Source organism: Onychomys torridus, chromosome 22, assembly GCF_903995425.1.
Source record: "Onychomys torridus chromosome 22, mOncTor1.1, whole genome shotgun sequence".
NCBI lineage: Eukaryota > Metazoa > Chordata > Mammalia > Rodentia > Cricetidae > Onychomys > Onychomys torridus.
Genome location: NC_050464.1, coordinates 23,309,453 through 23,333,175, shown reverse-complemented (window position 1 = coordinate 23,333,175; position 23,723 = coordinate 23,309,453). Strand labels below are relative to the sequence as shown.

The 23,723-nt window shown below is 41.9% G+C and overlaps 1 protein-coding gene across 2 annotated transcripts in view; it reads left to right on the top strand.

The window, feature by feature from the left end:
* The window catches only part of Vkorc1l1 (vitamin K epoxide reductase complex subunit 1 like 1), a 44,668-nt gene extending 22,949 nt beyond the window's left edge, over positions 1–21,719 (top strand). Inside the window, exons 2-3 of one of the 2 annotated variants that reach the window (XM_036172442.1) lie at positions 15,489–15,598; positions 19,286–21,719. In XM_036172442.1, coding sequence (XP_036028335.1) covers positions 15,489–15,598; positions 19,286–19,512 — 337 coding nt within the window. In that variant the 3' untranslated portion in view covers positions 19,513–21,719. The remainder of the gene's footprint in view (positions 1–15,488; positions 15,599–19,285) is intronic. The other variant, XM_036172443.1, reaches the window with a different exon arrangement.
* Positions 21,720–23,723: the final 2,004 nt, after the last annotated feature.

Sequence of the window (23,723 nt, the reverse complement as noted above, 5' to 3'; positions counted from 1 at the left end):
TGAATCCAGCAGGGTTTAATATCATGAGTTCCCATCAGGCCAGAGCCACATAGCAAGACCCTATCTCAAAAACAAACAATCTCCAGAAAGCTAGTTGAGTGGTACACTGTGCTGCCTAGCCACTGTGAAGACCTTAGTCTTGTCCTCAATATTAAAAGAAAAAGAAACTGGAAAGCTGTTAAACATCGTGTAAGATAGCAGTTTGTAAGTACTGGGAGTACCTACATTGGCCAGTGATCTCTTAGAGAAAGGAGGCAAACCTGAGCTCTCTGGTTACCCCAGTTCATGTAGAAGTTTGCAGGCTGCAGAATAGAGAGTAAGGAGCCCAAATAAAGTTTGGTGGCAAAGGGTACTGTTTTTTGAGACAAGGTTTCTTTGTGTAGCCGTGGCTGTCCTGGAACTCGCTTTGTAGACCAGGTTGGCCTTGAACTCAGAGATCTGCCTGTCTCTGCCTCCTGGGTGCTGGGATTAAAGGTGTGAGCCACCACAGTTGGCAGGTTTGGTGGTCTTAACTTGGTTAAGAAGCTAGACATAAAAGTTGGATAGAGTAGGAGAGGAGGAGGAAAAGTTTGGAGGCAGATTACATAGGGGGAAGATCTCTAGACAGGCAGGGTGTCTCTGTTAGTTTGGTGAGCACTGATCTGCACTTTGGTGAGAGCACTGATCTGCACTCAGCCCATAGAAAGCCCTAGGGAGAGTGGTCTAGGCACTGTGCTGGACAGTCTGTTCCTACTAGCCAGAGTCTTTGCAGGCCGTCAAAGGCTGTGGTCCTGGAAATAAGGCTAAATCTGCTCAAATTAAAGGCTCTGTTACACCCACCCTCTCAGTGCAGAAGTAATTTTGGAGGCTAATCCCAAGAAACTTAACACTGCCAAAACAAAAACCTGGCACTCAAGAGAAAACAGTGTCTTATCGTTAAAAAAAATTACCAAGCATAGAAAGAACCAGGAAAATGTGCCTTAAAATCAGGAGGAAAATCAGTCTCAGAGATAACACATTGGAATTAACAAAGACATTGAAATAAATACTGATTTTTTTGTTTGTTTGAGAAGGCAAAAGAAATGTATAACAGCCGGGCAGTGGTGGTGGCTCACGCCTGTAATCCCAGCACTCAGGAGGCAGAGGCAGGTGGATCTCTGTGAGTTCGAGGCCAGCCTGGTCTACAAAGCGAGTTCCAGGACAGGCTCCAAAGCTACAGAGAGAAACCCTGTCTCAAAAAAACCAAAAAAAAAAAAAAAGTATAACACAGTGGAGATAAAAATATATATTTTATTCAGATAAAACATTTAGCTGGGAGTGGTGGTGTTGGCGGCTCCTCACGCCTTTAATCCTAGCACTTGAGAGGCAGAGGCAGGCGGATCTTTGTGAGTTCCAGGCCAGCCTCGTCTACAGAGCAAGATCCAGGGCTACACAGAGAAATCTTGTTTCTAAAAACCCAAACAGAAACCAAACCACTTAGAAGTGGAAAAGAAAAGTACACACAGATGAGACACCTATAACTCAGTGAACTTGAAAATGTAATGATTTAACAGAAACAAAATTTTTTAAAAATGGAGATATTAATAAGTCATCTGTCACTCACTATACTAGGGGCAACAGTTTAAAACAAAAACAGAATGAGAGAGGAAGATGCAAACGTGTAAGTAATGCCAAGAAAATTAGAAATGCACGGATTTCAAGAGGCTCAGCAGAGAGGTAACCACACCAAGGCGAAGCCAGCAAGCATTCCACCACGGGGCATTCCTTTCTTTAGGTTTTTATGTGCTCTTTACTGATTCTGTTGCCATTTTAAATTTCACAAGATGTTCTTTCTTCTTTACTTTTCAAGACAGGGTTTCTTTGCATTGCCCTGACTGACCTGGAACTTACTCTGGAGACCAGGCTGGCCTCCAGCTCACAGAGATCTTCCTGCTTCTGCCTCCTAAGTGCTGGAATTAAAGGTGTGCGCCTCTGCTGCCCAAGTGGCAAGACTTGCTTTTTATGTCTGATATTTTTTAAAGGTTTTTCACTTTGTGTTTCCTAAATTGTCCTTGAATTTGTTGGCTCAATCCCTGATCCCACCTTGCCTCCCAAATGCCTAGGACTATAGACATAGACCCACATTGCTGAGCCCAGGTTGAAAATTCTTTCATCTCTAAAGTCTTTTCTCAGATTACTCAGTTACTGTCTCACTTCATGATGATCTACAGATAGGAAAATGTCCCTAAATCATTCATTTTATTTTCTGAGATTTATTAAAAATTTTTTCAAGTATAAATGTTTTTTCTGTGTAGATATATGTGAATACCTGGTGCCTGCAGAGGCCAGAAGACGGTGTCAGATCCCCCTAAAGCTGCAGTTATAGGTAGTTGTAAGCCACCTGATGTGGGTATTGGGAATCAAACTTAGATCCTCTGCAAGAACAGTATGCACTAATTTTTTTTATTTTTTTAAATTTTTCCTGTGTAGTTTTGGTGCCTGTCCTGGATCTTGCTTTGTAGACCAGGCTGGACTCGAACTCACAGAGATCCACCTGGCTCTGCCTCCTGAGTGCTGGGAGTGAAGGTGTGCACCACCACTGCCCGGCTCAGAATGCACTCTTTACTACATCTTTCCAGCCCCATAGCCTGAATTTTTCTGCTAAGGAGCTAGAAGGAATTTTATAAAGAATGGAAATGTAGGCTTTTGTTTTGGAGTAATAGGGACTTTTCATCCATGAGTAAAAATAAATTGGAACTGGGTTGGGTGGCACACTTGTCATCCAACCATAGAGAGGCTGAAGCAGGACTGCTGTGAGAGTTTAAGGCAACTTGCACTACATTATGAGTTTGAGCCTGCCTGGACTAGCAAGGCCCCGCCTCAGCCTCCTACCCCAGAGAAGATTCCCAAGAAGTGCTTAATACTTGATACTGAGCCCATTCTCATTCATATTCATACCCCAGAACCTCCAGTAGTGCTTAGTAGAGTTCCTATGTAGGTGTGAGTGTAAAATTGACTGGTGTATTTACTCACAGTGGATGCTTTGAAGGAGAGTGGGAGTAACAGGGAAGTGCTCCACCCTAAGCCTCAGTCTAGGTAGGTGACTTTCTGAGATCTCATTGTTCCCTACCTTACACATAAAATCCATCATTCAAGCCAGCTTTTCATTTCCTTCCTCATGCCTGAAAACTTACTCAGAGTGGCAATATTTCTGATAGCCTTTTCCTGGTAGTTAGTTAGAGGAGCCTGTAGACCTGCTTTCTCAGCAGAGGCCTCAGTAGACCTTCTGGCATTTAGTTACTTGCAAATGCCACCAAGTAAACTCTACTATTGTTTTGTCTTACTCTCTAAGAAAAAGATTTCGTATTTTCTTTTTCTTTTTCTTTTTCTTTTTTTTTTTTTTTTTTTTGAGACAGGGTTTCTCTGTGTATCCCTGGCTGTCCTGGAACTCACTCTGTAGACCAGGCTGGCTTCAAACTCAGAAATCTGCCTGCCTCTGCCTCCCAAGTGCTGGGATTAAAGGCTTGCCCTACCGGGGCAGGAGAGAGGAGGGCTCAACAGTTAGGAAAACTGGCTGCTCTTCCAGAGAACCCAGGTTCAATTCTCAGCACCCATGTGGCAGTTCACAACTGTAACTTTAGTTCTAGGGGAATCTGATAACCTTCACACCAATGTACATAAAATAAAGTTAAAAAATAAATACAGGGGTTGGGGATTTAGCTCAGTGGTAGAGCGCTTGCCTAGCAAGCGTAAGGCCCTGGGTTCAATCCTCAGCTCTAAATAAATAAATACATGCATACATTCATACATACATACATATATAGCCGGGTGGTGGTGGTGGCGCAGGCCTTTAATCCCAGCACTTGGAAGGCAGAGGCAGGAGGATCTCTGTGAGTTCGAGGCCATCATGGTCTACAGAGAGAGTTCTAGAACAGGCACCAAAACTACATGGACAAACCCTGTCTTGAAAAACCAAAACAAACAAACAAATAACAGACAAAAGAACATCACCACCACCACCCGGTTGGAAGATCGCATATTTTCACTGCTGCTAGCTGGGTTAACCATCCTCAGATCTTTGAGCTGGATGTTTAATTGTTGTTTGAATTAAAATGTACTTAAACTGTGGGGAGTCTCTCCTTAACAGAACATTCTGGTATTTCCAAAGACAGTTTGTTATTTGTTAGTCTGACATAGTTAGGTTTTATTTAGGGGAGGACTGTTTGCAAAGTGCTTGCTACACAAATGGCTGGGTGAGGCATGTCTGTCAGCCAGTTTAGCCAATCTGAGCTCCAGGTTCAGTGAAAGACCCTGTCCCAAAAAAAATAAAGGTAGAGAAGTTGTGGAGGAAGACAACCCACATCATCCTCTAGCCTCCACATGCACATAAAGGTTTCAGTTGTTCAGAGAATTTTCTACCAGTCTCTTCTTAACAATCTCTGTGGACAGGATGCTAGATTAATAGGAACCACCATACCCTGGTTCTGTCTTTTATTACTTAGCTGTGGGAACAGGGAACCATGTGTGAGACCTGTTAATTTGTTGGTTTGTGAAAGCTGAACTATTCTACATGTAAATATTGACGTGGTTAAAAAAGCGTTCCTGTGTGCTTCAAATTTCTTTTAAGTATTAAAAATTTAAATTACTTGAAGTATTAACAGAATCTCAAGCAACAGAGCCTTTTTCAGAATTTCATCCATATTTAATCTGCTGACCAAGCTAAAGACACATGTAACTTCCTAAGGCTAGCCTAGTTTTTCCAATGGTGAAGAGTTTGTAAAATTCCCAATTCAGGGGCTGAAGAGATGGCTCAGCAGTTAAGAGCAGAGGACCCAGGTCCAGTTCCCAGCACTCACTGTGGTTCACAGGCATCTAACTGCAGTTTTAGGGGATCCAGCACCCTCTTCTGATCCTCTCTGGCACCAGGCACACATGTGGTACACAGACATACATACAGGCAAAACATTTATATACACAAAATTAATTAAAAATTTTAATTTCCAGTCCAGAGGCTGGGTGGGGTTGGGGATAGCTCAGATGGTGTAGTGCTTGCCAGACAAGCGTGAATTCCTGAGTTCACTTCCCCAGCACCTGCATAAAAAGGCTGCTATAGTGGTGAGCTTTGTTATCTCAGTGCTAAGAAGTCAAAGACCAGAGAATTCCTGTGATTCTCTGACTAGCCAGCCTAAAATAATCAGTGTCAGGTTCTAGTGAGATGTAGTTGGTTGTTTTGTACTTTTACTTCTTGTTCTTTGCTCTTTTGGGGGACTACCACCAGCTCTCAAATAAATACACACTGAAGGGGCTGGAGAGATGGCTTAGAGGTTAAGAGCACCGACTGCTCTTCCAGAGGTCCTGAGTTCAATTCCCAGCACCCACATGGTGGCTCACAACCATCTGTAATGAGATCTGGCGCCCTCTTCTGTGCACATAATAAATAAATAAATCTTAAAAAAAAAAAACACACTGAAGACTTATTCTTTCTTATGAATGCCTGGCCTTAGCTTGGCTTGTTTCTAGGCAAGTTTTATTAATGTAAATGATTCTGTCTACCTTTTGCCTCTGGGCTTTTATCTTTCTCTATTATATCTACCTTTTTTTACTACTTACCCCATGACTTGCTGTGTAGCTGGGTGGCTGGCCCCAATGTCCTCCTCCTTTTCTCATTCCTTCTTCCTCTTTGGGCGCTTTTTTTTTTTTTTTTTTGAGGCTGTCCTGGAACTCGCTTTGTAGACCAGGCTGGCCTCGAACTCACAGAGATCCACCTGCCTCTGCCTCCCGAGAGCTGGGATTACAGGCGTGCGCTGCCACCACCCGGCCTCTTTGTGCTTTTTCTCCTCCTATCCCTTCTCCTGCCTCACTATTGGCCATTCAGTGCTTTATTAGACCAATCAGGTGATTTAGACAGGCAAAGTTATACAGCTTCAGAGTTAGACAAATGCAACATAAAAGAATGCAACACATCTTTGCATCACTAAACAAATGTTCCACCGAATAAACAAATGGAACACATCTTAAACTAATATTCTACAGCAGTGAGAGACTGCAAAAACAAGGTAGACAGCTTTTGAGGAGTAAAATCTGACATTGACCTCTGACCTATACACAGCGTGGACACACATGAACCCACACACAAATACTAATTTCTAATCCATTGTGAACTGATATGTTTGTAAAATGTATCACTAAAACAATGAAATCAGACATACAAAATACAAGTTCACATAGTATAATAAACTGACATTTCAATATTTAAGTAGAACAGGATAAGGAATTAAAAAAAAACTGGACATAGAGTCAGATGCATAGTTATTTTGCAGTTGAAATTGTTAAAAAAAAAAACCTATAGGAGAGCAGTATTTTGTACTAACAAATAATATTAAAAGCTTTAAGAATAGTTTATTTCTGCGACTGTGATTACATCATCTCTCCCCTTCCTCCCTCCGAAAGTCCCCGTGTAGTCCTCCTGCAGTAGTTAAAGTTTGTATCTTGCAAGCGAGAACACCTCTGGTTGATTACCTCAGAGCAGTACCACTCTTGGGTGATGCCTGGACTTTGCAATGCATTCAGAATCCCCAAAGTACAGAATCACTGTTCCACCATTCTGTTTATAGGGTTAGAAAAGACCTTGAACAGTTTGATCCTCTTCAGAACATTCATTCTGAATTTTATACAAAATGAAGTAATATATAGCCTCCAATGCATCTTTGAACAGTAGCCAATTCATAATAGATTTTATGTTGTGAGTAATTAAAATAACTTTACATGAAAAGATTAGATTTAGTTCTGTTATATTTCCTTAAGTAGGTCTCATTTGGTTGGAAAGTCAAGTTTGAATTTTTTGTTAAGTTTATAAGGCCAAGATAAAAAACATTTTTCAAAGCTGCTCTTTCTCCCCCTTGAAATTCCCAACTTTTGTTTTCAAGGTTTAAGAACTTTTTTCATTACCCTTTATTTCATATGGGGTCAGGAGGCACCATGTGCCATGGCATTCACGTGGAGGTCAGAAGTCTTAACTTTCTGGAGTTGGTTCTCTTCCACCGTGTGTGTGCTGGGATCAAACCCAAGTTATCTGGATGGGTGGCAGTTGCCTTGTTTTATTTATGATTCTCTAGAGGACTGTTGGATTAAATGGGATGAATATATATTACATATGTACATATGTATGTATTAAGAATTTAAGTCAGCTTGCATTAAAACAACAACCATTGAATCATACCCTAGAGGCTGAGAACCTGTTAGTTGCTCAGGTTTGTTTTTTGTATTTTGTTGTTTTGTTTTGTTTTGTTTTGTTTTGTTTTGTTTTGTTGAGACTAGATCTCTCCACAGCCCTGGCTGTCCTGGAACTCATTGTTCCAGGCTGACCTCCAACTCACAGAGATCCATCTGCCTCTGCCTCCTGAGTGCTGGCCTTAAGAGCGTGGACCACCACACCAGCTTGTTCATTTTTGAGGTTGAGTGACTCAGCACCCAGAGCGGTCAGTCCTGCAGAAGCTGTCTCACGCCTTAGGCTGTCAACCCAGTGGTTAGCATAGTCCACAAGGCTAGGTGCCTGAGGAGTTACAGTTTGGTGTGGGAAATCTGAAAAGGTCCTGGAGAGCCACTGGCACTTAGTCCACAAGGGAAGCCTGGAAATACTCTTTCTGATACCAGCGAAGGAACCAGCAGCAGCAACAGGGCAGATCAACTCCTTGGCAAGAGAGAAGGCCAGTCGAGCAAAAGGTGAGCAGTCACCTTCAGCCATTCCCTTTGGATCTGCACTGTTATCATTGGGACAGCTCTCAGGAGAGGCTTCCTACTCAGCTCATGATTTCTGGCCAGTTGACATCAAAACCAGCCATAATACTTGCTTGAGCCACCGTGAAGGTCCCCCCGTTTTCACTCTGTAACTTGTCTGCTGCTGACAAGAAAGTATTATGATCTCACTGGGTGATGGTGGTGCAGGCCTTTCATCCTAGCACTAGGGAGGTAGAAGATGGCAGGTCTCTGTGAATTTGAGCCCAGGACAGCCAGGGCAAGAAGAGAAACCCTGTCTCAAGAAACCAACCTCCCCCCACCAAAAAAATCTGAAAACAATTCTTTTAAAGAGTATTAAGTAAAGAAAGTTAGGAGTGGAGCTCAGAATTTGAGCACTCTGAGTTCTGTCTCCAGCCCTTCCATTAAAAAAAAAAAAAAATGGGGGTGGGGGTGCTAGAGAGGTGGCTCAGCAGTTTAAGAGCACTGAATATTCTTCCAAAGACCCTGAGTTCAGTTCCCAAAACCAACCACATGGTGTTTAACTCCAGTTCTGGGGAATACAACTCCCTCTTCTGGCACTCCACAGGCACTGCATGTATGTGAGATACACAGACCAAAATATTCACATACCATACAATAAAAATAACAAAAGATTAAAAATTACCACGTACCTGGTAGAACTAATTTTTAAAACTTCAGCCTCAATGACAACCTTGGCTGTTCTTCTGGCACAATCTGCTCTATTTTTTTGAGACAGGGTCTCTTTGGCCTGAAAGACCAAGAAAGTTAGCGTAGCCAGTCAACAAATCCCAGGGATGATCTTGTACCTCCCTGGTGCAGGGATTGCAGGGTTGCATCACCATTCCTGGCTCTTTGCAGGGGTGCTGATGAACCAAACCCAGGTCCTCATGCTTGCATAGTGAGCGCTTTACCAGTTGAACTACCCCGCCCCTCGCCACACACCATTTCAGTTTTGCTGCCCCAGCAGGCAACACACCCTGTTGTCAGCCTTCCGCCATCAGTCTTGGCACTGAGGCTGAATTTTTCTGAGGATGATACTTCTTGGCCCTCATTGCTAGGATGCTTCTTCCAGCCTCCTTTGGTTTGCTGGTGCAGTATGCCAGTGCTTGTTTGTCCATATGTAGATTTTATTTCTCAAGTTCAACTAGTGTTAAACTATAAATTAAGTGGGGCATAGTGGCACATGCCTGTAGTCCCACCACTCAAGAGGTTGAGGCAAGGATTGCCATTAGTATAACAAGTACCGGGCTAGCCAAGGCTACGTAGCAAGATCCTGTCTTTAAAAAGAAAAGAAAAGAAAAATGTATACAGTTGCTAAAAAGCGTAGATCTCCTGGATGTGGGAATGCACTGCTTTAATCCCAGCGCTCAGAAAGCAGAGGCAGGCAGAGCTCTTGAGTTTGAACCCAGTTTAGTCTACATAAAGAGTTTATGGCCAGCAAGGGCTGCATAGTGAGCCCTTGTCTCAAAAAAACAAACAAAAAGTACATGGTAAGGTCTTTTACTCCCAATTTGTTTTTATTTCCTGTATTTTTTACATCAAGAATTTTAGTAGGCTGGGGATAGCTTAGTGAACAAAGGGCTTGCTATGTGACTGTGAGGAACTGAGTTCAGATCCTTCACACCCACACCAAGTGTTAGAGGTGAGGGAAGCAGTGATAGGTGGATCCCTGAGAGACCTTGTCTCAAGATCAAATGGTGGACCATGGTGGTATATGCCTGTAACCCCAGGACTCGGCCTCCAAGCCTTCTAGAGGAGGCTATAGTTGGGTTCTCTTCCTCTAGCACTATGATTTTGCTCTTTATGAAGACAGTAAAAACATAGAATCAAACTTTATATACTTCATGGCCCTCACCTTAGACCTTGTGCTCTGCCTCACTTCTGGAGTGTTGGGGTTATAGGCTTGCTTTCACCATGCCTAGCTGGCTGGCTACCTGAAAAGGAAATATTAAAGCTAGGTGAGGTACCATGCCGGTAGTCCTAGTACTTGAGTGGCTGAGGCAGGAGATTACCACTAGTTCAAAGCTATCCTAAGTGAGTTGATGCTAGTTGATGCTAGACCTCTTTTTAAAAATGAGAGGGCAAACTCCCGGATTTTCCCATTGTGCTGTAAGCCTGTATTTAAGACCTCCTCCCTCCTTCAATAAACGGCATTCGGAATTTTAAAAAAATGCCAAATATAAAAAACAAACAAAAAAAAAAATGAGAGGGCAAAGCCGTCTCTCTCCATCAATTATTAATCTCCTTTAAAGTATAACATAAAAATATATAGCTGTAGGTGTTTTGGCAACATTCCTTTAGCATGTAAAGTATTCATAAGCATGAGACCAACATTAAATTCCAAGGAATCAGTTGTATGTAAAAGAGAGAGCAGCCGGGCGGTGGTGGTACATGCCTTTAACTCCAGCACTCGGGAGGTAGAGGCAGGTGGATCTTTTGAGTTTGAGGCCAGCCTGGTCTACAGAGTGAATTCCAGGACAGCCAGGGCTACACAGAGAAATCCTGTCTTGAAAAACAAACAAACAAGACAGTGTTTTCTAAAGACAGCCTTCTGGTGGTTACAGCTGAGTAAAACTCAGCTAGGAATAGTGGCTCACACCTGCAGTCATGCTTGGGAGGCTGAGGCAGGAAGATTGTCACATGTTTAAGGCCAGCCTGAGCTACATAGTTCTAGGCCAGTATAGGCTACAGAATGAGAGATCTGGTATCAAAACCTTAAGGAAAAAACAAGTAAAGTTCATAGAAATGAGTGGAATGACCTCAGATGAGTCCACAGAATGTTTCTCAGCCAGGTTGTCTGTGTGTGTGTACTCAGTGCGTGTGGAGGCAGGTCAGTGTTGAATGACTTCCTTGATTTCCTTCCCCTTCTTACTATTTTTTAATGCATGTTTTTGTATATACACCACAGAATTATTTGGAGGTTGAGGACAACTTGCAGTATCCAGTTCTCTCCATCCACCTTGTATGTGGGTCCTCAAGATTGAACTTAGGTTGTCGGGCTTGGCAGCAAGGGCCTTTACCCACTGAGCCATCTAGATAGTCCCACCTTCATTTTTGAGACAAGGTCTCTCACTGCTGGGGGACATCCTGATCTGGCTAGGCTGGCTAGCCAGCAAGTCCCAGGTATTCACTTGACTGTGACCCACCCCCTGGCTGGGATTACAGGTGCCATCACACCTAGCTCCTTGCTTAATTGCAAACACTTTACCAAATCAGCCATCTCCTCATCCCTTCAGCCACATTTTGAGGAGACATCTCTAGCCTCCATTTTGAGGACAGTTAAAGGGAAAGCCACCAAATCTGGAGTTAGTTGAGGAAACCTAGAGTGTTAATGTTGGCTGGGTGGTGTTTTACTGAACTGTGGCATCTGAGACCATCTGAAGGCACAGGGTTGACAACTGAAACAGGAACAGTTGTAGTTCGTGTAAACACAAGCATCGTCACCAAAATCCTCAGCCACGTGTTCACCCTTTCATCTCTGATGCCATTAATTTATCAGAGGTTGTTGTTGATGTCTCCTAACTCTAAAATTCCACCCATATCCTGACTTCCTCCTCCAAATTTATCTCTAGCTTACACTGCAAGTTCATACATCTAGTTGCTTATCTGTCACCTTCTGTAGATACATAAAGGCAATATAAACCTGGGTCCAAAGCTGAGTTTCTGATCATATCCTTCCTAGCTCAGAAGACTTGAGCAGCTTCTCTGCCCAGCTGCCCAAGTCAAAGTCCGCAGTGTTGCATCATTTCCTGGTGTCATACTTCATGTTCTGTGTGTGTGTGTGTGTGTGTGTGTGTGTGTATGTAAATAATAAATATTTGTTTTGTGTTTGTTTTGTTTTGTGTTTGGAGACAGTTTCTCTGTGTAACTGTCCTGGAACTCACTCTGTAGACCAGGCTGGTCTCGAATTCACAGATATCTGCCTGCTTCTGCCTTTCTGCTGCTGGGATTAAAGGCATGCCCCACCATTCCTTGGCTTATTTTATGCTTTTTTAAACAAATTTTAAAAATATTTTATTTATCTATCTATTTACTTGTTTTTTGAAACAGGTTCCCCATTGTAGTTTTGTCTGGCTTCATGATTGCTATGTAGCCCAGGCTAGCCTCAAACTCACAGAGATCTACTTGCCTCTGCCTCCTGAGTGCTGGGATTAAAGGCACACATCACTACTACTGGCTTATTTTTATTTTATTTAATTTTTTAAAATTTTATGTATTTTTGTGGGTATGGGTATTTTGTGTATCTGTATGTCTGTGAACCACATGCATGCCTGGTGTTTGAGGAGGCCAGAAGAGGGAGTTGAATTAGATCCCCTGACTGGAGCCATAGACAGTTGTGAGATGCTGTGTTTCACTGGGACACAAACTAGGTCCTCTGGAAGAGCAGCCAGCATTCCTAACCACTGAGCCATTTCTTCTGCCCCCAGCTTATTTTTATTTTAGTGTGTGTGTACATGTGTAGGTGTTCATGTTAGTTCAATGCTCAGGGAGGCCAGAGAAGGTGTCAGATCACCTGGAGTTTTAGTTACAAACAGTTGTGAGCCACCTGACATGGGTCTGGGTTCTGAACACAGGTCCTCTTCAAGAGCAGTGTGTGTTCTTAACCACTGAGTCATCTTTCAGCCCCCTAGAATGATTTTGTTTTTGTTTTTTTGGACACAGAAAATCACTTTGTAGCCCAGGCTGGCCTCAGCTTCTCATCCTTCTGCCTCAACCTCCCAAGTCCTGAGATTATAGAGATAAACAACCATACCCATTTCTTTTTTTTCACTCAATAATTATATTTATGATATTAATTACATTAATTAAATTGATTTATTACATTCATGGTATTATGTCCTGATAATACTGTCCATTTGTGGGGCTTTTCCATCACATAAAACAGAAACTCTGTACTTAGGAAATCATTGCTCTATATTCCTTTCTTCTCCATCTTGAGATAACATCTAATCTTTCTGTCTCTATGAATTTGTATATTCTATATATTTCATGTAATACAATTCTATAGTGTTTTTTTTTTAAATGTAAAAACATTTTATGTACAACTGCAGGAGAAATAATACTCAGATAGCCTGAATATAAAAACAGGTTATGGGTTGGGGATTTAGCTCAGTGGTAGAGCGCTTGCCTAGCAAGCACAGGCCCTGGGTTCGGTCCTCAGCTCAAAACAAAACAAAACAAAACAAAAACAGGTTATAATTTAAAAGTTCAGGGTTATTTTAAACAGTAAAATATTTTCTTTGTAGAAAATAGTATAAATGATAACATTTCCCAATAAGCCCTTTTAAGCCAAATGATAGCTGAATTAGACATATAAATATTGATTAGGTTCTGGTAGACAGAGAGACCTATCTATTCAGAGAGCTATGTTTTACTTAAGTTCCATACCCATTTCAAAATAATCTTTTCATAATATACACTGGGGTAAAGCCAAGCATGGTATCTCATGCCTTTAATCCCAGCACTAAGGAGGTAGAGGCAAATCCCAGCACTAAGGAGGCAGAGTTCAAGGCCAGCTTGGTTTACATAATGAGTTCCAGGATAGTCAGGGTTACACAGTGAGACCTTAAAAACATGTTTTAAATTATTTTCTCAGTATGTTCTATCCATTCTGGCTCCTTGGCTGTTCTTCACACAAGATTACGTATGGGTGTGTGTGTGCATTTTAATGGCGTGTGTGTACCAGTCAGAAGACAACTTGTGGGGTTGGTTCTCTCCATCATAGTAAGTCCTGAAAGTTGAACTCAGGTTATCAGGCTTGGTGTCAAAGGCATTTACTCCCTGAGCTATCTCTCACTGGCCCTACATTTTTTAAATTTATTGTTATTATATATAGATGTGCATACATGATGTGGACAGGGATGGTGGTGGATGGCCACAGCACACATGTGGAAGTCAAAGGACAACATTGTGGAGTGGTTCTCTCCTTCTACTTTCATGTGAGTTCCAGGGGTTGAACTCAATATCCACAACATGCAGTAAACATTGATGTGCAAGCTTGGAACCATTCTGATAAATAACTAGGAATGGAACAGCTGGGTCCAGTGGGAGGTCTATTTCTAGTTGATTATTTTTGTTGTTGTTTTGACACAGGGTCTTATTTTGTAACCCAGACTGCCCTAGGACTCACTGTGTAGCTCAGGTTAGCCTCACACTCATGATAATCCTTCTGCTTCAGCCTCCAGAGTGCTGGAATTACAGGCGTGCACCCCAGCCTCAGCTTCTTTTGTTGAATGCAGTCTTAGCCCCACTGCCAGCCCACTGAAGCAAAATCTGCATTTTGACAAGTCCCCACTAGGTGATTTCATTTTACCAAGTGCTGACCTGGAATGTCCCACCCCAATTCTTCTGTGTATCTGAGTAGGCTTTTCCAATCCCAAAGGTAATGTACTTGGTAATTTTTAATTTTTATTTTTGTGGCCATAACTAGAATGTAAGTCCCATGTGGGCAGTGCTGTCTGTTGGGTGCTGTACTTCAGCACCTGGACCACTCAATAAGTAGTTGATGAATGAAGAGAATACATGTATGTAACAGGACTTGCTTTGTGGTTTGAAATGTGTAAGTCTATGTAATAAAAATCCTCGGTAGTTCTCAGTTCCAAGATTGGGGTGGTTACTGTTTTGACATCAGTGTGAAGGGGTTTGTTCTCTTTCTAGGGCATGAATTCCTTTAAATCAGTGTGACTCGATCAATCATTCTTATTTTCAGACGTTTGTCTTTACAGCAAAGTTGAGGTGGTTCTAGTGTACCCCACTAAACACTATGGTTATTTCCTTTTTGTATTCAGAAAGACCGTCCTTCTGCGTTCAAGCTGAAGTCTCTTAAGGTTTTTATCCAGTTGTTAATCTGTTTGTATTATCTTATTCAATCGTGATTTTAATAATGAATTGTTTTTTAAGTAAGAGGATTCTAGGGTGGGTAATAGAGGTGGGAAAGATATTAAAGGAGGTGGACAGAATGAACTTTTTATACATTTCATGTGTCAAACTGTCAAAGAACAAACTCAATAAAAGTTATTTTTAAAAGATCCTGAAAATGTGAAGTTACATACAAATTTTAAAGTTAAACTTTAAATAAACAGATAGAGGAATGTGAAGTATCAGTTTTTTACTTTGAAAGCAGGATTCTAGAAGAGACCTATGTTTTCCGTATTGCTCTGCATTCAAAAATCTGTTCCCAGAGTATCTATTCCTCAGGCTTACCTTGGTGAAATTTCCAGTAAGCAATTCTCAATCTGTCGATTTTGAGTACAGCTAGGGACGGACCACGTCCAGTTTTCATCCGGGGGCACTGAGCAGTGGCTGAAGGCTTTGGTTAACGGTCACAGCTGAGAGTGGGAATGGGGTGCATGGAGGCCAGGGATCTTGATAAACACTGGCATGCAAGAACGGCCCACATGTCAAAGAATTACCTAGTTGGAAAGGTCTGAGAGGGTGACTTGAATTGAGAGAGCCTTTCTCTTGAGTACTGTCAGTAAAGAAACCTTTGTCTACGTAAGGAAAAAAGAAAGTAGCGTGGAGAGTCTTAGAGCGTGGAGATGGAGAGCTTTTAGGGTTGTTTGTATTAAACCATCATTTTAAATCAAACACAATACAGGAATTCAGTGATCGGCCTTCCCCTGTGCGTGCGTAAATCACCCTTGGAACAAAAGATATTTAAGCATTTTGTCAACGTAGTTGATTTTGGAATTGGATAACCTTCTCAAATAATTTTACATTTTAAAAATTAGGGAATCTCAAATATAGGGTTACTGGTTTTCCTTATTTTACAGATGGGGTCGAGGATTTGGTCTTTTGGGTTCCATTTTTGGAAAAGATGGTGTATTAAACCAGCCAAACAGTGTCTTTGGACTTATATTTTATATACTACAGTTATTACTTGGTAAGTATTTATACAGAGATACAGAAATAAGCTTGTTACCCCATTCAGTGCTTGTGTCTTCGCCCTAAAGTGTATCTTCACAGTGGAAAGCACGTGCTGATAATAGAGCACCACTAGGGGGCAGCATATTTTTGTACTGTGAAAATGTGATTCACTGCCTTTTATGATGTGCTGACCTTGGTATCAGTGGACCTTTAGTCATGCTAGCAGTGTGTCATGATGTCCAGAACCCAGCCCCATCCATGGAAATTATTACTCCAGTAATAATTACTCCCTTGTAAGCTTGTTTTTTTTAAATTATAGACTCTGGCTATCTTAAAATAGCACATATTAAGTAAACAGTAGTAGAAAGCTGCCATAACTTCATCGCTTTTATGTATCTACTGTTTCCTGTCTTGTGGGTCTTTGGTTTGTCCCCTGTGGTGCTGGGATCAAACCCAGAATTGTATAATTGAGCTACATCCCTAGCCCTGCCTTTTGCTTTTAAGAAAAAAGTCTTACGGCCCTGTATTTTCAATGTCATTGTCCTAAGTAGACATCTCAGTTTCACATTTTTTACTAAATAAGCCACGGGGATCCATTTTCTTTAAAGTACTGCCCCCCCCCCATTATTTCCCTGAAATAAATGTCCAGGTGTGAGGTTCATAAGTCAAAAAATATTTTTTAATGGATTTTAACAGTTATTGCCAAATTGTTGTTTCCTTCCCCAGTCGTCTGGTCTCCATTTAATCTTCATTTTAAAGGGTGTTTGGTTTTTTGTTTTTTTTTTTTTTTTTTGTTTGTTTTGTTTTTTTTTTTTTGGTCAGATTTTCTAGGTATCAAGTATCAGTGGCCATCTTTGTAATTTTACTTACTGTATTTTAATGTCCTTTTACTGCCCACTGAGCTTATTTGTGATAATTCTTTTATCCTTTTAAATGTTGGTTCTGTGGCTATGCTTGGGGTCTAGTGCTTTGCAGTTCAACTTTTAATGAGTCAGTCATTGTTTGCCAGCTCCCCCGTGCAGTGACTGGCTAAGTCTACAGCTGACTTGCTGGGGTTCACATTTGGAATATGATTTTTTTGTGAAAAGTTTGATCAAGGTTGCCCAATTCTGAATGTACATATTTATCTTGCAGAAATAGGAAGGCATAGACAAAATGATAGTGCAAATAGTAAAGCTGTCACGGGTGCAGCTGTCAGTCACGGCTGAACTAACGAGGGCGTGTCCACATTGGAAAGTTCTGTGTAGCCATGAAAGCAAAAGTGAGTGGGAGGAGATTAGGATGCTGTCCCGAAGAACAAGCAAACAGGGCTTGAAGTCTAGGGTGATCATGTTTGTGTGTGCATGGGAAAGCATAGTGAGGGGTTCTGTGGTTGGAGGGAAGGGTCATCTCGAGTGTATTGGTTCTGTGGATTTCTAAAGTACAAACTCCAACCCGGGAGCAGCCCCTTCCCCTTCATAGGAAAGTGCTTAGGGAAAAGTCATCCATGTTTGTGTGGGAAATCGAGGTGAGACAGGTTTCCATTTAGAATATTAATGTGCTGGTTCCATTTCATGTGCATAATTTCATCCTGTATAGTATTATTTCCACTCACATTTCCTGACTTGTTAGTTTCTACATGCTTTTGTAATGTCAGTTCTTTTGAGTCAGCTAACACATCAGAGCTTGTCACCTCATTTCCTCGGTAGACTGTGTGACCGTCATCATTTTAAATGATAGTTCATTTTAAACATAGTTCAAATGTTTAAAAAAAAAAAGCTGCTGTGTGGTGAAAAGCAGTATCACCTCAGTTCCAGTTCATTTGATCTCCTTTGCCCCACCCCCACCAGCTCATAGTTCTGGTGTGTTTTTGCATATATAAAAATACAAACAAGTGGTCTTAATTTTTTTCTTCTAAAATAGAAAAGTAAATGCTGTGTTCCCTGTGCTACAGCTTACTTTCTTTTCTCCCCTTTTATTCTGTTTTTTGTTTTTTGCTTTACTGGTCTATGATCTATCTTAATTATCTTTATATATATATATATATATATATATATATATATATATATATATATATATATATATATATATATGTTTTTGTTTATTTGTTTTGTTTCATTTTGCTTTTCAAGACAAGATTTCTCTATGTATCAACCCTGGCCTTTCTGGAACTCTCTTTGTAGACCAGGCTGGCCTTGAACTCATAGAGATCTTCCTGCCTCTGCTGGGATTAAATGCATGCACCACCACTGCCTGGCTCTTTTTTATTTTTTTATGTGGATACATTGTTTTTATTTTATTTTTTCACAGCTATAACATATTTTATTGTTAGAGTTATGGCCCATTATAAAGTCCACAGTTTTTCCACAAATCACAAGTACCTGCAATACCAGCATTAATACAGTGGCCCTCTGAGCACCGTACTGTAGCTCAGATAGTCAGGCTTTAGCTGAGCTCCCTTAATCCTCACAACAGACTGAGGAGGTAGCTCGTGTACTGTCTGCTACTGAAATCTGAGCGGAGAGAAACACAGTAGATAGTTTACATGTCACTTTATTTTTCTGGTTGTTTGCTTGCAGCGCTGGGGATTGAACCCATAGCCTTGTGCATCTAGATGACAAGAGAGCTACTACTGAGATTCATCTCTAGCCTATCAGTATCATTTCTCAAAGTATTTCTTTATTTATAGACATATCTCAGACCAGGCTGGAACTCATAGCTTAGGCTGTCCTTAGATTCACAGATGACCACCTGCCTTAGCCTCCTGGGTGCTGGGATTCTAGAGTGGCTTGCATCATTTCAAACTGTCTGTGATAAGGTGAAGGTGTCAGCACTCATTACTCAGGCTTAGATCTTTAGTACAAGTAAGTCAGTGCTAGCTGAGTACACTGAACACAGGCTAGGCTTGGCTGGCCCACTAGCCATTGGATGGGCAGAGAGTTGAAGAAGCTCTGCCCCTTTTTGACCTTGAAAAATGAATGTATATAGTCTTTGTGTCCTAAGCCCTAGCTTCTAATATCTGACTACTTTCCCTCCACCTTGGGGCAGGGTCTTACTGTAACCCAGACAGGCTCACAGTCTTTAGTCCTTCTGCCTCCGCACAGAGTGCTGGATTATGGACATGTTGCCACCACACCTGGCTCAGACTGCCTGTTTTCCTCATCTGTTTTGCTGCACATGTGGCTACTGGCCTGCTATAGTTGCCCTTATCTGCCAGTTAGCCATCCTAAAGTGTTTCAACACTTTATTTAGTTTTTTCCTCTTCAGCACAGTGTTGGCAAGGGCATTACCAGGTCTGGGTTTTTGATAAATTTGTTCTAACCATGAAATGCAACATTCTCCCTAGATAGGGAACCTATAGTGAAACACCAGGGGAGGGTCCCAGGAGGTGTGACTTGGAAGGAAAGCTGCAGCCCTCATTCCTCTGCACATTTGGAGACTGTCAGCATCTTTGCTTAAAATGATTGTAAGCTTGCATAGTTCGTGTGCACACATCCTCGTGAAATAGTAACAGATCAGAACCTGGCAGCTCTGAACCTGTCCTTTCAGTACAACTCAGTCTGCTTAGTGTTAAAACAGACGGGCGGTTTTTGCATTGTTTTCAGAGTCTAGACGGTAAGGTCAGTATTGATCCACGACTGCTTTTAGCTACAGCCTGTCACTTGTCAGTTAAGACACTTCCGCCCAGGCCAGGCCCTGACCCAGCCATGTCTCTCTCTTGCAGGCATGACGGCCAGCGCAGTTGCGGCCCTTGTCCTCATGACCTCCTCCATCGTGTCTGTGGTGGGCTCTTTGTACCTGGCCTACATTCTGTACTTTGTGCTGAAGGAGTTCTGCATCATCTGCGTCACTACATACGTGCTGAACTTCATTCTCCTCATCATCAATTACAAACGACTAGTTTACTTGAATGAGGCCTGGAAGCAACAGCTGCAGCCTAAGGAAGACTGATGGCTGGTGGATTCCCACCCAACTGTCTCAGACACTTCTTTCATTAAGTTTATTTTGCAAGTTTTTTTTTTAAATTCACAACAGACACTTTCCCTGAGAATCTTAAACTGATTTTTTTTTTTTTAATACTGTAAATTAGAAGGGGCCCTAGCTATTTTCTGTGTCAATCTTCATTTTAAATCTGGATACAAAAAAAGGATATGCCGAGCCAATCAAAGACAAGCTTTAACTTTACCTTGAAGATATTTCTGAGATAATAAAATGTAGCCCTAGCCCCCGGTCCTCCACCGTAAAGTGAGCAGCCATGCTAGCAATTCTTTAATGTGTATAAATTCAATTTCAGGTATAACACGTGATCATGAACATGAAAATATTTTAGAATAGATACTGTATTAAATATTGCCATGTTTACAATATGTAATATGTTTTTAGCTGATGGATTTAAATCTGTAGATTCAATTAGAGTCCATTCGTGTGATATTTGTAAATAAAGGTAGAAACATTGGATCCACCCCTGCAGAACTTACTGTACAGTTTAGTTGAAGTGTAGCTGAGGAGTTGTCAGCTCAGCCTGACTGATTAGTGGAGAGAGTAGACAGCAACAGATCATCTTGGGAAACGTGCTGACAGTCCTGGTGCAGGGTTGACAGCAGAAACAGTAGGGTGCTTGCTTCTCTTCCGGCTCCCACTCTGAGAGGAAGAAGCGATATCTGAACATCCCAGTCAAGTTTGACTAGTCATAAAACTGGATGGATCCTAACGGTTTAGGATGTCATGTGACCAGACCTGTAATTCCAAGGCTCTTGGGACACTGATGGTAGGAAATGGATGTAGTCTTTGGAGAAAAACAAACCACTATGTCATTTTTGGGCAAAGCCTCTTAACCAGTAGCTGACCTTTCAATACCGATGTGTTCCCTTGATCCTGGTGCCAGTCAGCTCAACAGTATTAGGACTGAAATCTGCACAAGCCTGTGCTCCGAGGTCGGTCCATGGTGTTTCCTTTCTCGTTTCTTCTTGCACTAAGGATTGTCAGTAAGTGTTTCACAATTACATATTGAATTTGTAAACCTTAGGGCTGACACGAGGACCAGTTTCCTGACTCAGAAGAAACACATCACATAGAAAGACCTGGAAGTGAGACATGGGAACTTTGTCTGCCCCACTCCAGGAGCCACACAGAAGCAGTGAGAAGAGACCCAGAGGTGATCTGAATAAACCCGATGGCATAGTTTACTGTGTTTCTCTGGTTAGCATCTTACAGGAGATGTTCAAAGTGCCTTCTGTCTTCAATCTCAAACCAAATCACTCTGTGTGTTGAACTGGGGCAGAAGTATCCCTCCTTTCATTCCTTACCACGAAGCAGAGAATTTGCTTTCTACCAGAGGGGGCTGTGCAGCCATTTTATTCCTTGGGTTGAGAAGTAGTGGCAATGTTCTGATTTACAATTTGGTTAATCATTATGTTAAAAATAGGCAACTAGATGGCAAATTCTGAGAGCTTTTATTTGCCTTGTTTTTGGAGGGAGAAAACAGGCTTTGCTTGTAAAGAATGTGTATCTTTGAAGTGATTTAGGACCTTCAGTCACAACTTATGCACCATAGGATTTCTGGCCCAGGGCAGGTATAAAATATGAATTGTAATGCCCTTTTAGTAGGTTCTAACCAGTTTCTTTCTTTCAAGACAGCTAAATTCTGATTTCATGAAAGGTTGTGTTTCCCCCACAAATGTGAACATTTCCATGACTGTCTTACTATGTATGCATTGTTGTTGTCTTCTGAAGTAGTTAAAGAACTTCTAGAAAGTTCTGAATGGTATTTATGGAGAACCAAGTCCTCATGAGAGAACTGTACAGTGAGGTCATCTCGTAGCCCTTCGTCCAGGTCTCCCGAGGCAGTGGAAATGGCTAATAGTCAAAGACTTCTGCTACTTACATATCAAGGGTGTGCTAAACAAGTCCCTTGGATCCCAATTCCAAATGAACTTTTGTATCTTCTGTCACTCAGTAGAGTGGCGTTAAAGCGTGTCTTGACAGTACAGCTGTCTTCCCCAGGAAAAGGTGAGAGTATTCCATCCATCAGACCTTTCATAGCTTCCCTTTGCTTTCCTAAGTCTTGGGAGTGCAACCATTATAGATTGTATGGATATTTTGTTTATTACATTCCTGTGACCCAATAAAGTGAATGCCCCTTTCTCACTGAGAGTTAACAGGTGCTGTCTGAAATAAGAGTGTTTGTGCTCACTCTTGCCTGTGGTTCCCTCACTTGGGAGGTGGAAGGAGGAGGATCAGGAGTTCAAGGTCATCCTTGACTATGTAGCAAATTGGAGACCGGCCTTAGCTACAGGAGACCCTGTCTTTAAAAGAAAAAAGCATTTGCTAAAATATATGTTCTCAGTAAGCAACCCTGTTGTGTTTTATTTGGTAGTTTTTGCCCTGAGGAAATTCGGGCTCCTCTCTGTTGTACCTTCTATTAAACCTAGTAGAATGGGGGAGAAAAATACTGTGTTATAAAACTGCTAATATTGTTATGACTGTTTCAGATGGAATATTTAAACACTGAAGAAGCGGGGTTTGGCTGGGCATGGTGACATACACCTTGAATCCCAGCACTTGGGAGGCAGGGGCAGGTGGACCTCTGAGTCGGAGGCCAGCCTGGTCTAGATAGTGAGCTCCAGGCCAACCAGGGTTCTATAGTGAGATACACACACACACACACACACACACACACACACACACACACACACACACATACGTGTCTCAAAAAGCCCACCCACAGAATAACAACAAACCCTGAAGCGTGACTAACAGGAAATGTGGAAGGGCAGACTAGGGGGACATGACTCCTACAGTAATCTGTGAAGCCTTTCACTCGGTAGGTGACGAGACTTGAAGGAGTAAGAGGAGTCTGGTGAGGCGTGCTCCAGGGCCTGTGCGCGGGCAGTCCTTGGTCCTTCCCCGCAGCTGGTCTCTAGCGGGAGGGTAAACTGGAACAACTCAGGGGAACAACTTGCACTAGCTGCATTCCAGGAATTACTTTGCTTCATATATGTAGCCTCTCCTTCAGCTCTTTTGTTGTTCTTTTGTATTTTTTTTAAGAGACAGATGATCTCATTCTGTAGCCTAGGCTGTCCTAGAACTAAGTACATAGCCCAGGCTGGCTTCAAAGTTGGCATTCCTCCTGCCTTAGCCTCCCAAGTGCTAGAATGAGTGGTTCAAATTCATTATATGGAAGGAGGTTGAAAGACATTGGCTTTTTCATAGAAAGAGAAAAGCCCACTCGTCTCTCTTCTTGCAGAGGACCTGGGTTCAGCTCCCATCACCCACACGTCAGCTTAACCATCTGTCACTCCAGTTCAGGGGATCCGATGCCCTCTTCTGGCTTCCAAGGGCACTGCATGCATATGGTGCATAGACATACATGCAGGCAAAACACCCATACATATATAAAAGTATTTCACTTGGTACAAAGTACCTTTTACCTATGAGGTAAGATAGAGGACAGTAAATTAATATTGCTGCTTTTTTGTTTTTATTTATAATTATTTTCAAAAGACTACCGGTAAAGTGCAGCCAGGCATGGTAGCACACACCTAGAATCCCAGCACTTGGGAGGTGGAAGCAGGAGGACCAGAAGTTCAAGGCCAACCTCGGCTATATGCGACCTTGTCTGAAAAGCAAAATTAAAAACACGAAAACTGCTCAGCAATGACTTGCTAAGCTCTAGTTGGCACCGCCAGTTGATTCTGATGACTACTGACAGGCGGTGGCTTTCCCTTAAAAGTCAGAAAAATGTCAGCAAAGCTGTCATTTCCCACTGTCATTTCCAGGAACCACCCCTGTGTTTTCCTTCAGCATCCATCAGTGAACCTGCCCTCTGCCCCTTTTAGCATTTTAGGCAGCACATTTATGAATCCTAATGTGTGAGAAGAACCCTACAATCAAAGGGGCAGAGTAGGATCCCAGGCAACTTGATCAAACACCCCCTACCCCCTTTTTAAACTAATTGGCCCAGAAGAGGTGAAATGTTATGAAGCTGTATTGAGCATGGCCTAAATAATAGGTGTATATGACCTGTGAAGTCTGTTCCATCTAAAATATTACTCATGCTTCGAAAGCTCCTGAGTAAACATTCATGTAAAAAGGAGTTCACTGGGAAGATTCCCTCTTTAATATAGATAGAAATATTCTTTATCAGAGATTTAGGATACCAT